Source organism: Xenopus tropicalis, chromosome 5, assembly GCF_000004195.4.
Source record: "Xenopus tropicalis strain Nigerian chromosome 5, UCB_Xtro_10.0, whole genome shotgun sequence".
NCBI classification, from domain to species: Eukaryota; Metazoa; Chordata; class Amphibia; order Anura; family Pipidae; genus Xenopus; species Xenopus tropicalis.
In genome coordinates, this window is record NC_030681.2 from 86,196,712 (window position 1) to 86,210,274 (window position 13,563).

Genomic DNA, 13,563 nt, shown 5'->3' on the forward strand with positions numbered 1-13,563 from the left:
GTTTTTTAAAATACTGGTCACATCTCCCCAAAATTTTCTTGTAACTTGTGTATTTGCAGCCTGTCACGGCCGCCATCTTGGATTCCGCCATCTTCCCCCGCTCGCACCCCCCCCGTGATCAAACACTGGTGCTCACAACCCCGCTCGCACCCTCGCTCGCAACCTCCCCCCGCCGATTAACCCTCCCTCCCCACTCGCACCCTGCCGTCCGCTTCCTGTTGCTTGCTCTTCGCTGTGTCTGTGTCAAAGAGGGGAGGGGAGGGCGCCGCCTTCTCTCGTTAAAATCCAGCAAAGCGCATGCGGCACCTAACGTGTCCTGGTCACAGAGTCACTGTGGGAGCGATGCATTATGGGAATCCTCTTTATCCAGCTCTGCGTTTTTTCTTCCTGTTTGGCTTCAGATCTTCTGAACAGGTGAAATATGGGGAGACTTAAGGGCACTATTGAGAGAACTGAAGGTATGCCTGCAGCTTGAGATTAACTCTTTACTAGCCTTTCCTTCTCCTTTAAGAGGACGAGTAGTGCACTACTTTTGAATGTAGTAGAACGTTTAATATAAGTACATGTGACGCACCTCAAGAAAAAGTGCCCTTAGTTGCAAGCCAAGTAGGTTCTTTTTGTTCAGATGTTAACACTTTTTGGCTTTGATTTCTTTTGTATTCTAATTTTGCATATGTTTTTAATATTGTGATGACATGTACTGATTGGTTATTTAAGCCACACATTTGTTTTTGGATATACGCCTATGATTAAGTGCGCACGTGCACGAAACGCGTCAGGCACTCTGTTTTTAAAGATGCGAATAAAGGTTGTAAACTTTTAACATCCTATGGTTATCCGGTGTGCTTTAAGTTGTATATGATTGGAACTGGATCAGTTCCCTTGGGCTACGGATCAGGGGCTTGAAGCACTCGGACCACATATCGACTGCGGTGAGTTTTCATAAGCTGTTGTCGATTGTCTGTGCACACGTGGAGTGAGGAGCCCGGGGTTTGGACACCTGGGCTAATTTATTACCTAGGTATTGTGCTTGCAGCAATACTTGTCTAACTTTATCTGCCACAGCTTTCAGTAATATCCACTTGGATGTAACATTAATAAATATATAATTTCCTTTTCTTTTTTGGTTTGATTCATTTTTGCACTGCCTTCAGTTTGTAATATCTCCCGAGCCCTGTCTGCATCTGTGCTTTGATTGGCCAGTTATGCTGTCTGTCAAGAAAGCTGTGCTCTGATTGGAGAATCCTCAAGAAGAAAGATCCAATCAGAGCACAGCAGAACCAGCTTGCAGGAACAGAAGGTTTTTAGGACAATGCAGAAACGGAGTGAGGTTTTTTTTTTGTTTTGTTTTTTTAATGTGCCAAGCAGGTTTGGGGAGGCTTAGCCACCCCTAGCCTTATTGAAAATCCGCCTATGCACTGCAATTTAACAGCCATACTGTTACTGTTATACTGCACCTACAAATTAGTTACACACGGATTCCTGGGTTTCACTTCTACACCTCACAAATGGTTTGCAATCTGCAGTTTCCTTCCCAGTAGAGAAATTCTATTTAATATTGTCACATTGAGTTTCAAAAGCCACCTATAGAATAATTGCATGTAAAAGGTAAAGCACCACTAGAAAACCTCACCAAACTGAAATAAGAAATGGAATTATGAAAATATTGTGATCACTTGTCATTAAATGTGTGAATCACATTTAGAGACAGCAGAGCCAAAAATTATACGCAATTCTGTATTTAAATGTGGTGCCATCCCATACCCCCCAACATATGAAAAATGGACAAAAGAAATGCTAATTTTTTTTACCACTCCCATTTTTGTGATCATACCCCCTAAATATCACTCCCATTTTACTAAATTTGTCAGGTTATTTAAAGTTTAAAAACACATTTGTGGGGGTTTTGCTAATGCAGGTGAAATTGCCATTTAAGATGCAAGTCTCAGTTCCCCCAAGAGACCTGTTTAGCTTATTAGTTACAGTTCTATCTGGTAGGAATACTGCCCCGAGGGTTCTTAAATGGGCTGCTGTCGTAGGAAAACAACTGTATTGAAAAGACTTTTTGTCTTTTTATTATTCAGCAATTGTTTAAAATTATATTTAAGGTGAGTTTAGGGTCTCTATTGAGGTTAGGTTCTACACTGTTCTGATAGAGTTACATCCAGATCCCCTTTTCAGTCCTGGAATGGTATTTTTCATCCTACATGGGATTTCCATGAACAATCCTGAGCAAACTCTTTTCTACCCCAACTTTCAACCAAGCAAACATAACAACCTAAGAACGAACTCCACCTGTAACATGGGGACCTATCAGAACAAACTGATGATCCTTCCCATATTCATGTATAATAATCTAGAGCAGTGCTGTCCAACTGGCCTCCCTCTGTGTAGCCCCCACCTATCTGCTGTAACCGCTTACCTTTGTGTAAGATTTGGTATCAGTACTGAGATTAACTGGCCCCCTGCATGGTTTACACCTCCGATTCAGGCTGTAAACCCCTTTATTGTTTAAAAATGTAATCCCCTGTACTGTTGACACCTTTTAATCCCTGCATTGTTCACCCTCTGCATTGTTCACACCTCAAGCTCAGACTGTGTCCACATTGTTCACCTGTTCACACCTCAGGGCAGGCAAAGTATGGCACACACAGGCAGCATAGGGAAAGCAGAGTATGGCACACACAGACAACATAGGGCAGGCATAGTATGGCACACAGACAGGGTAGGGCAGGCATAATATGGCACACATAGGCAGAGAAGGCCAGAATATGGCACACACACAGGTAAGGCAGGCAGAGTATGGCACACACAGGCAGTACTCTGCCTGCCCTATGCTGCCTGTGTGTGCCATACTCTGCCTGCCCTACCCTGCCTCTGTGTGCCATACTCTGCCTGTCCTATGCTGCCTGTGTGTGCCATACTCTGCCTGTCCTAACCTGCCTGTGTGTGCCATACTCTGCCTTCCCTAACCTGTCTGTGTGTGCCATACTATGTCTGCGTTATGCTGCCTGTGTGTGCGATACTCTGCCTGCCCTATGCTGCTTGTGGGAGGTGAACCTGGCAGGGGTTTGTTCTGGAAGTTTGTGGTTTGAAGTGGGTGTAGTTTAAAAAGGGGAGTGGCTTCCATTATCGGCCCTCAACCACGTAGGCCATAAAAATTTCGTCCCTCTGTACCACAGACGTTGGACAACACTGATCTAGAGCAAACTCCCCCACTCAGATAGTGGCAGAAAATGCAATATTGACAAAATTCGTCCCTTTCTTTCTACTGCAACAGCTAAGCTGCTCATGCATGCTCTCATCCTGTCACGACTGGACTACTGCAACCTGCTATTAACCGGCCTCCCTAACTCCCATCTTTCCCCCCTACAGTCTATATTAAATACTGCTGCCAGAATTCTCCTCCTCTCATCCAGGAGAGTTCAGGCCCTTCCCCTGCTAAAGTCCTTATTGTGGCTTCCTATGAAACAAAGAATATCTTACAAACTCCTTCTCCTAACCTTCAAAGCCCCCCATTCCTCTGCTCCTCACTATATCTCTTCCCTTGTGTCTCTGTATGTTCCTGGTCGACTCCTTTGTTCCTCGCAGAGCAATCGTTTGATTGCGCCCCCCACTACTACAGCGGTTTCCAGCCTTAAACCTTTCTGCCTTGCTGCCCCTTACATTTGGAATGTCCTCCCTGATTTCCTCCGGAGAGAATCCTCCCCCAGTCTTTTTAAAACTAAAGTTAAAGACTACCTTTTGGAGCACTCGCCCAGCACCTGATCTGGGAACTGGCACTTTTATTGTAGTGTCACCCACTGTGTCCTACAGCACTTATATTTGCCTATTTGTATCTGTAAGTTACCCTACCATATAGATTGTAAGCTCTACAGGGCAGGGACCTCCTTCCTCTTGTGTCCTCGACTCTTAACTTATTGCAGCTGTATTTATCTGTATTTATTGTTATACTTTGTATTTATCTATTATTCTTATTAACCCCCTGTTTGTATTAATGTACTCTACTGTACAGCGATGCGTACATAAGTAGCGCTTTATAAATAAAGATATACATACATACATACATACAAAGATATACATACAAGATCAAAACAGGTTCTTGGTGGGACACAGGGTCTGTGGTGTATTGAATACTATTGTGTTGGGTGTGATGACACCCCACCCAGGGTCTTTTGTCTGTTGTGTTAAGACAGCCAGGCCAGGGTCTATTGTCCGATGTTTTATTGATTACACTGCAAATCAATTCTGACAGAGACAGCAAGTAGAAATATAAGTGTTCTGTCCATATCTGATTATTATATGATTGTTTATGGGAATTTGTGTCTTATTTGTAACCAATATGGCCCCAGAGAGAATGTACTATTATGCCTTTGTTTGAAATCTTAGAATATATTACACTTGTGCTTGTCTTCCACCACCACCACAGGTATCAATGCTAAGGACTTCTGAACTGACTGCTTTTCATGCACATGCCACTTGCCCCCCCCCCCTGAAAGTTTGCATACCTCACACCTCACAGCCTGCTTTCCCAGATCGCTGTTTAAAGGTCCCATGTTGCCCACTGTGAAACGCACAGCCATGTTGAATTTTTTATAAGAACCAGGCAGAGAGAGACAAGCAGAATGGAAGCAGCAGGAAAGAAGAACTTTGATGTTGGTTTTCTGCTTGTGCAAGTGTAGATTCATTCTATCCATTTCTGCATTCATTTTACTGGCATGTTAATAAAATTGCTCATTGGCCATTTTTCAGTGATCTTACTGGCTTGTTTTGGGATTAAGGAGTGTTCACTGGTATATCTGTGATTAATATGTTGATTATCCATTTCCTGTAGTAATTTTACTGGCATGTCTGAGGTTAAAATGCCTGTTATCTTTTTTATTTAGTGATTATTCTGGCTCGTCTGGGTTTATATGCTGATTATCAATTTCCCGTAGTAATTATACTGGCATATCTTGGGTTAATATGCTTTTAAAAAATGTTATTGCAGCAAATTAAACTGGTAGTATCTGAGATAAATCCCCAAGAGCTGCAGTTGATCCAAAGAACAACAGTATGGCTAAAGGACTGATTAATTAGACTGTAAAAAGGTTTAATCACTAGTGTAAACTGGAAAGGGGGATGCTTTAAAGCTCCCACTGCCAAAAATAAAAGAAGGGGATCCTTGGCAGGTCCCTCTTTGTGTCAAAAAGCACTGGAAGCAGAGAATGAATTAGATATAAATTATACTAATTTATGCAGAAATCTAAGCAGAGTTTAGCAAATATTCATCTGGAACTGGATTTACATGATCAGTTTTTTATCATTTATGAATCCCTCATCCAACCTTTGCCCCCACCTGGAAATCTGTGGTTTGCTTTGTAGGACCTGATGTTTAGGAGGCTGCAGACACTAATTAATCATAAAGGAGACGATTCTAAGGGCAAGCACTGGACTTCTGCTCGCAACCCTGTTCCTGACTCACAGATTCTATTTGTTTGCACAGCACTGCCCCAAGGAACAACATAAAAGCAGTTCACAAAGAGACACAAATTCTACTCAGCATGAAAATCCCAGCCATCTGACGTAGAGGGATTTATAGGTTTAGTGGAAATTGCTTTCCCAGCATCCAGATTAAATACTGACTGGCATTTTGTCTCTGAACTGGTAAACATCCTTCTAATAATGAGATGACCCAACAATGTATGAAGGCCCAGATAGATCTCAGTTTTAGGGCTTCACCCGTGGACTAATTTTGGGCCATAGGCTGCTAGGTATCATGCTGACTAACAGTAACGTTCAGACCTGCATCTTTCTACTTCTTTGGGGATGGACAATGTCAACTGAGAGCAGAACCCAGCAGCGTGTGAAAGGCGTACCTGAGCTGTACAAACAGGGCAGGTGAGTCTTGCAAAGGGGCATATATTATGTACACCACAAAATGCAATGTAGCTGCAAGCAGATGTAGGGATTTAAATGCAGAAGCTTACTATAGTGAAGCAAGTCTGTTCTGCAGCACTAGTGGCACAGTGTTTTGGGTGGGAATGAAGCCTTAGTAGGAGAGAGTTGGGCTGCATCTTAAGGGAGTGTGTCCACCATCATTTATTTCACCCTAGATTTGTGAAGGAATAAATAATGTGCAGCTATGGTAGAAATCATTATATTATTTAGGGGGTTTGACATACTGATTTTTTTCTAATTGCAAATATACCTTATTTATTCTTCTAGTGCTGTACTCTTTTAATATTTCCTGTGTTCTTAACATTATTATCTGAGTATTGAAATATTCCTAGTGAACTATATTACTAATTACTTTAGTGATATATCAATATTTATATATGGATATATACATTTAGCATATATTATATTCTAGATAGATATATTCCAGATGTTAAAACCCTTCTGCAGTGCAGTGTGAGATCCTGTTTAAGTTGTTTTGGTCTATTTTTTGGTGTCAAAAACAGTGACAAAATTCAGCTCCTAGGCTTCTTTGCATAAAAACCAGTGTAATGTTTTACGCATTTCTTCTTCGAGCAACTTCCCACAGAACTTACTTACTCAAGGTCTGAAACAGCGTAAAATAGCATCAAATCTGGCATTCTGACAACATAAAACATACCTTGATAAATTTGCCATTTATTTTGCACAGCTTTTTACGCCATTTTTTTGAATTTCATTCTACACAGCATAATAAATAGGCCTCCTAGTGGGGCTGTAACAGGTGTCATATAGCAATTCAACACTTTGTTGGAGATCTTGGGTAAGAGATTATTGATACAGTGATAGGACCTGTTATCCAGAATGTCCAGGATTTTGGTTTTTTTGAATAAAGGGTATTTCCATAATTTGGATCTCCATACCTTAAGTCTACCAAAAAAACATTAATTAAACCCAGTAGAATGGTTAATTATTATATTAATTATATCTTAGTTGGGATTAAGTACAGGGTACCGTTTTATTATTACAGAGAAAAAGGAAATGTGTATTAAAATTTAAGATTATTTGAAAAGTGTGTGGGAGGTGGCCTTCTTGTATTTTGGAACTTTCTAGATAACAGGTTTTTGGATAATGCATCACATACTCATATATATATATATGCTAGCATGTTAAACAGCGTCTGTACTCTGTACTGTGTTCAGGCACAGATTAGTGGGAATAGGGTAAAGTGGCCATACACGTATCAATAGTACGGTATGAAATGAAAAGAACATATAATTATTGGTACATACAGTATATGATGGACTGTCAGTCCCAACTAATATCCATTTACTATGGATATAGAAATGAGGCAAGTGTGAAAATGCCATACCAATGCACCATATTTGCTAGTGCATGGTGTATCAACAGATGAGAAAAGAAGGTACAGTAATAAATACATGCATTTAAAATAAATGGCAATCATTTCAGCCCTGCTAGCTGAATTTTTGGATATTTTAGATATGTCCCTGAATTTTCATGTGATCTGGTCATTTTTTCCTATAAGACTATTACCAAAAAATCTTTTTTTTTTGTAATATTATTGCACATTCCCATTGTTGAATTTGAAAAGGGTGGGACTACATCCAAGTGCTGCTAAATGGTTTGGGGGACCCTTTGGGCTACTTGTATGTCCACAGTAGAATTTGGTTCTAGCTTAAGCCACACTTTTCTTATATTATTTTCTGTGTGACTTCTCTCCAGAATCAGGCTATTAGGCTATTGCATAAGCAGATAAAATGTTCTAATAAGCCAATCAAATTGTATTGTTTAAACATGTAATACCCTGTACTGTTCACACCTTTTACACGTTTACCTGTTTACACCCCCTGCATTGTTCACACCTCAGGCTCAGACCTGTTGTTTACCTGTTCACACCTCAGACCACAGGGGAGGAGAAGGCATAGGGATTTAAGAGTGTGCCTTGATGACATAATATAATTCTTTCACATATGAATGAAGGAGGATATCCCTACAGTGAGCTCCAACCATTTGGGTTTTTGCTGCCCTACCACTATTAGTGTGGATATGGTTTTAAAAGTTCTTGTGATAACATGGGTGTGGTTTGAAGTGGGTGCGGTTTAAAAAAACGTGAGTCGTCAAAACCGGTTTCTGTTATCAACCCTCTACCATGTAGGCCATGTAGGCCCTCTGTACAACAGATGTTGGACAGCACTGATTTACTGGATAGCTGCAGAATGAAAAGTTACATAGTTTGTGAACTTCCCATTGTCACAACTTGTAACCCAGATCTAGAACAAAGGACAGTGTACAGTTTTGGCAAAGAAGTAGGGCATTGTCATCACCCTCCTTGGAAAAATCACATTTAACCTTGAGGAGATTAAGAGGAGGGCAAGAATAACACAAATATTCTACACGACATGTCACTTCAAACCACATCTTTCTTTGATGATTCACTGACAGAATGACATATTCTCTAACACAAGGCTTTCATGTCAGGCAATACAAGCTGATGATCATGCCAGCCCAAATCTAACCCCAAGCATTAAAGGAGCAGTATACACCCTTGTTTAGCATGAGTGCAAACAATAGGACTTCAGCATATTTAAAGTATGCTGCTTTAGCGTATACTGCTCCTTTAATGCTTGGGGTTAGATTTAGGCTGGCATGATCATCAGCTATATATATATATATATACAGTATATATAGTAGCAATTGAAGATGTCCCGCACTCACAGGTCTTAGGTGAAATAAAAGGTGTTTATTCAATCCACATCTACTACTCCTACTATTCCTTAATTTGTTGGGACTGCACCCAGGCATCGCTACTCTTTCTGTGACGTGAGTGCCTGTCTACAAGCCAAATATATATATATATATATATATATATATATATATATATATATATATATATATATATATATAAACAGTTATTAAGCTGCACACCAATAGTATGGGACGCTACCTGGGTGCCTGGACAATGTAGCAAAGTGTAGATAAGCAGAGGAGAATGGCACTCACAGGAAATTTCACACTGGAGACATCAGATGGCGTGTAAAAAGTGAAGTTTTTTATTAGTCCGACGTTTCAGTTCCTCCTGGAACTTTCATCAGGGAGAAAAGTTCCAAAAGTTCCCTGATGAAAGTTCCAGGAGGAACTGAAACGTCGGACTAATAAAAAACCTCACTTTTTACACACCATCTGATGTCTCCAGTGTGAAATTTCCTGTGAGTGCTGTTCTCCTCTCCATATATATATATATATACTGTATATATATATATATATATATAAGGCTGAGGCACACACTTATAGGGATAACAACCTGGGTGCAAATCAGATAAACAATTTTTTACATATATATATATATACAGTATATATATTGTTTTAAACAGAAAACAGAAGAATTGTAGTTACTGCACGTTTGGTTCTTGTGAGGTAGATGACGACCATTATGCACTGCCTTCTTCCCTTGTTCTGACTGGTTTGTCCATTATACATGGCAAATTTCAGAGCTCTGGTAATCTAGTTTTCCAACTCACAAGGCCCAAATATGAAGCAGCTTCAGTTTCCTTGTTTGCACTGTTTATCTTAAGAAATAACAAAAACATAAATTTTTCATCATTAAAACAAAGGGCAAAAAGTATGTTAAGCTTAAGCCCTAGTCATTAAATTTATGTTAAAGAAGGCAATATATTTTACAATCCCAGAGCAAAGAATGGATGCCATTGCTCCAGTGCCTAATATCTCCACTTCATGCAGTCTTGTGCAGACAGCATCAGAAAGCTGATCATTTTGTGACCTGTGGATTAGAAACAACATCATCTCACTGAACCTAGAATGGTGGCTTGCCAGGACCGTGGATTCGGTCGAATCTTAATCCTGCCGAAAAAAGGCCAAATCGTGGGCGAATACCGAACCAAATCCTGGATTCACCGTATCCCTAGTAGCTCTATCCTAACAAAAAGAAAAAGATCATCTCCACATAAAATCATCTTAATCATCTTAATCATCAATAAACACTGAGAATCTGGCACAGTACTAAGAAAAGTGACCAAAATCAGAGCAGGGCAAAACACATCAACCTTAAAGGACAACTTACTTGTTTGTAATATATAACATTTGGGTTAGAAAAAGTCAACATGTTAGAAATATAACTTCCAAGGAATTCCTGTCCCCAAAGCTGTAAAAATGTTGTAAAATTTATAATATAAGCTAACTAAACTAAAACCCCGGAATCTTTTGTCCCACTAATAAAGTCCTGCAACTATAAAGTTGATCCTGGGTGATCAAGTAGTAAATTTACAGAACTTGGATTTTTATTTTTTTTTTGTTCTTTCATATGCCACCAAATATTTTGAATCTACAGTAGCTCAGTGGTCAGCAGTGCTGGGGTCCTGAGTTCAGTACCAACAAACAGGAGAACTTATCTGTTTGTATTTGTTGTGTCTGTTGAAAGAGGACTAAAGCCTAACTAAAGAAGTATGGCAGAAATGTAGTGCAGGTATGGGATCCCTTATCCGGAAACCCATTATCCAGAAAGTTCTGAATTACGGAATAACCGTCTCCCATAGACTCCATTTTAATCAAATAATTGAGAAATTTAAAACTGATTTCTTTTTTCTCTGTAGTAATAAAAGAGTACCTTGTTATTGATCCCAACTAAGATTTAAATAATCCTTATTGGATGCAAAACAATGCTATTGGGTTTAATTAATGTTTTATTGATTCTTTAGTAGACTTAAAGGAGAATGCAAGTCAAAATTTAAATAGTATACTGCCCAATAGTCCTCCTATTGTTTAGTAAAAACTCCATACTTTTGGCTCACCTAATCAAATATTTACTCAGTCACACTTACTTCACATCTCTAAAAAGGTATTCTCCCTTCCTTTCCCTCCTTGCTTCATACTGCACATGTGTTTCATTCCCTCCCCCCCCCTCCCCTCTGGCAGATCCGCTTCTGATTGGCTGGTGGGCATGTGTAGCTCAGAACAGGAGACAGGATCAAGTTACACACATGCTCAGAGAATAGGAAGGCTGCCGCTGGCACCTACAGGAAGGGAAGAGAGATTTCAGTGATGTCACTGGAGTCTTCACACTGCTGTAGGCTGCCAGCACCATATCTCAGAGAAGCAAGCAGGGATCTGGGAATTTAGATATGCAGTAAGTACTTAAAAAGAATTCCTTTAGACTTACGATTAATATATATTAACCTTTCATTGTCCTTTAAGGTATGGAGATCCAAATTACGGAAAGACCCTTTATCCGGAATGCCTTTGGTCCCAAGCATTCTGGATAACGGGTACTATACCTGTACAATATGTTTTGGGCTTCTGTAACAACCCCAGGCAACCACAGCTCTTTAGCAGTGAAAACCTGTTTCTCACAAATGCTCCCAATAACTCCCTATCTTTTTTCTGCACATGCTCTGTGTAACGCTCAGTGACTGAGCTTAGGGACTGACTCGCAATATACTGTAGCTATAGAATATAAATATCACTGTAAAACAATACAGATTATTAGTTACTTGTATCAGAAGTTAATAATAATCACTATAGCATCAGCTTATAGTAAAGGCAAACCTCATTTTCTGCTTGACAATTTGTGATGACCCCTAAGCTTAGCTTCTAATCAGCTGCTCAGAGCACATTGAGCATGTGAGTGTTACAGATGCTTCTAACAGAATCCAAAATGGGAAGCTCCTGTAACAGCTTTTAAGGACTGGACCATTAGTAATATAGAAATGCTGGTGGTGCTGGTGTAATAAGTTTGTTTTATAAAATATCTATAGCATCTATGGCATCTATAGCCATATTCATTTTTAGGGTTTAGTTCTCCTTTAAAGGTTACAAATACAGGAGGTCTACATTGCAGCTATAAATGAAACCTAAAGGGCCTGATTCATTAAAGTGCGATAAAAATTATCGCACGATTTTTTGCGTTAAAAAAGACGCGATAATTTGCGCGCGATTCATCATAGTATTATCGCGTGCGATAAATCGAAATTTTCGCATTGGTTATTTCTCACGCTAGTTTTACCGCATGCGTTAATTTCCGCGCTGAAAAGAATACGATCACATGATTCACTATAACTTTTGCGCGCTAAATATCGCATTCGGCTATGCGAAAATTAACACCTACTACAGGCAGGCGAAAAATTATACAAAAGTACAGTAAATGATTTTTTGCAATAAAATATGGACTTACAGTGTTATTTATTCAAGTCTGTGTTTCCCCTAGAGTGACGCAGCCGCCAGTTTGCAGCGAAATGTTCATTTTTAATACAGTAATTTTCTGCAAGTATTGGCGTGTATGGCTAACATGGCATGCGTTCATTTGCGCGACTATTTATATTTGGCTACAAGTGATGAAATGTTTCACCAGGCATGGATTCGCAGCGAATTTTTTGACGTGCTTTGAATTTTTTCGCGGCGGATTTTTTCATGCGTTTCGCAAAACAATCCGCCAATGGCCACGCAAAAATTCACCGCACATCCAAAAATTGATACAAGCGTCAAAAAATAATAGTCACGGGCAACAATTTTTTTGCCCGCACAACATTTTTGCCGTTTTGTGGATCTTTCGAAAGATTTGCTAATTTTTCACTAAAGATAACCAGAACACATTTGCTCATCACTAGTGGCTACTATTTATAAGCATCTACTATTTATATGCTACCATTTATATGCTACCATTTATATGTGGCTAGTATTTATATACACCATTTATATGCGGCGACAATTTTTATACACTATTTCTATGCTACCATTCATATGCGGCGACTATTCGCGTGCGTAATTTACAAATACTGCATTGAAATAGTCTTCGCGAGTTAAATAACGCATGCAATATCGCGCGTAAAAAAGCGCAAGTATGCTTATAGTGAATCGTGCGAAAAATCGTCAAAATTAAGACGCGGTAAAAATTTTAGCGCACAATAAAAATAGCGCACGTTTTATCGCACTTTAGTGAATCAGGCCCAAAGTCTTCTGGGTCTTTCTTTAAAATCATTTTGGGCCTCCTCCTTATCACCCCTAAAAAGTGATATCCTTACTAGCTTTCAGTGTCATAATCTAAACACTCTTTCTACACAATTTCCTTAACCATTGCATATGTGATAGTTTGCTGCCCCCTTAAAATTGCATGGTTAGTTTTCTTCAGTATTAAAACTGGGTTCACACATAAATTGATGCTGTGTATGAACCAAACCAGAGATCTTGAAGTACCACCATACACATACAATTCCTACATCCCTAGACGCAGGTAAAAAAAACAAACCTGACTACAGATCATGAAACCACAAAATCTGACCCTATGCTACAGGTTTCCAAGCTAGACATTCTTAAATCTTTCAAACTGGCCAATCCTCGTAAAGCTACAGGTCCAGATGGAGTCTATACAAAAGTTCTTAAAATTTGCTCATCTCCTGTGGATAATTGCAAAGTCTTCAAGTTTGCAGATGACATGACAGTGCTCAGCCTCAACCAGAATGATGATGAAACACAATACAGACAGCTAGTGTGCAACCTTATTAAGTACACCAGAAAACATGACCTGGTTCTCAACATAACAAAAACAAAAGAGTTGATCATAGATTTCAGGAAACAAACCCTTAAAAACTTGAGGTGTAAAAGCTGAGCAAGTAGAGA

At 39.5% G+C, this 13,563-nt stretch overlaps 1 protein-coding gene across 2 annotated transcripts in view; it reads left to right on the forward strand.

Moving 5' to 3' along the window:
* Positions 1 to 5,317: 5,317 nt before the first annotated feature.
* gabrr1 (gamma-aminobutyric acid (GABA) A receptor, rho 1) overlaps positions 5,318 to 13,563 on the forward strand; it is a 33,135-nt gene continuing 24,889 nt past the window's right edge. Inside the window, exon 1 of one of the 2 annotated variants that reach the window (XM_018094332.2) lies at positions 5,318 to 5,880. In XM_018094332.2, the coding sequence (XP_017949821.2) occupies positions 5,759 to 5,880 (122 nt within the window). In that variant the 5' untranslated portion in view covers positions 5,318 to 5,758. The remainder of the gene's footprint in view (positions 5,881 to 13,563) is intronic. The other variant, XM_031902451.1, reaches the window with a different exon arrangement.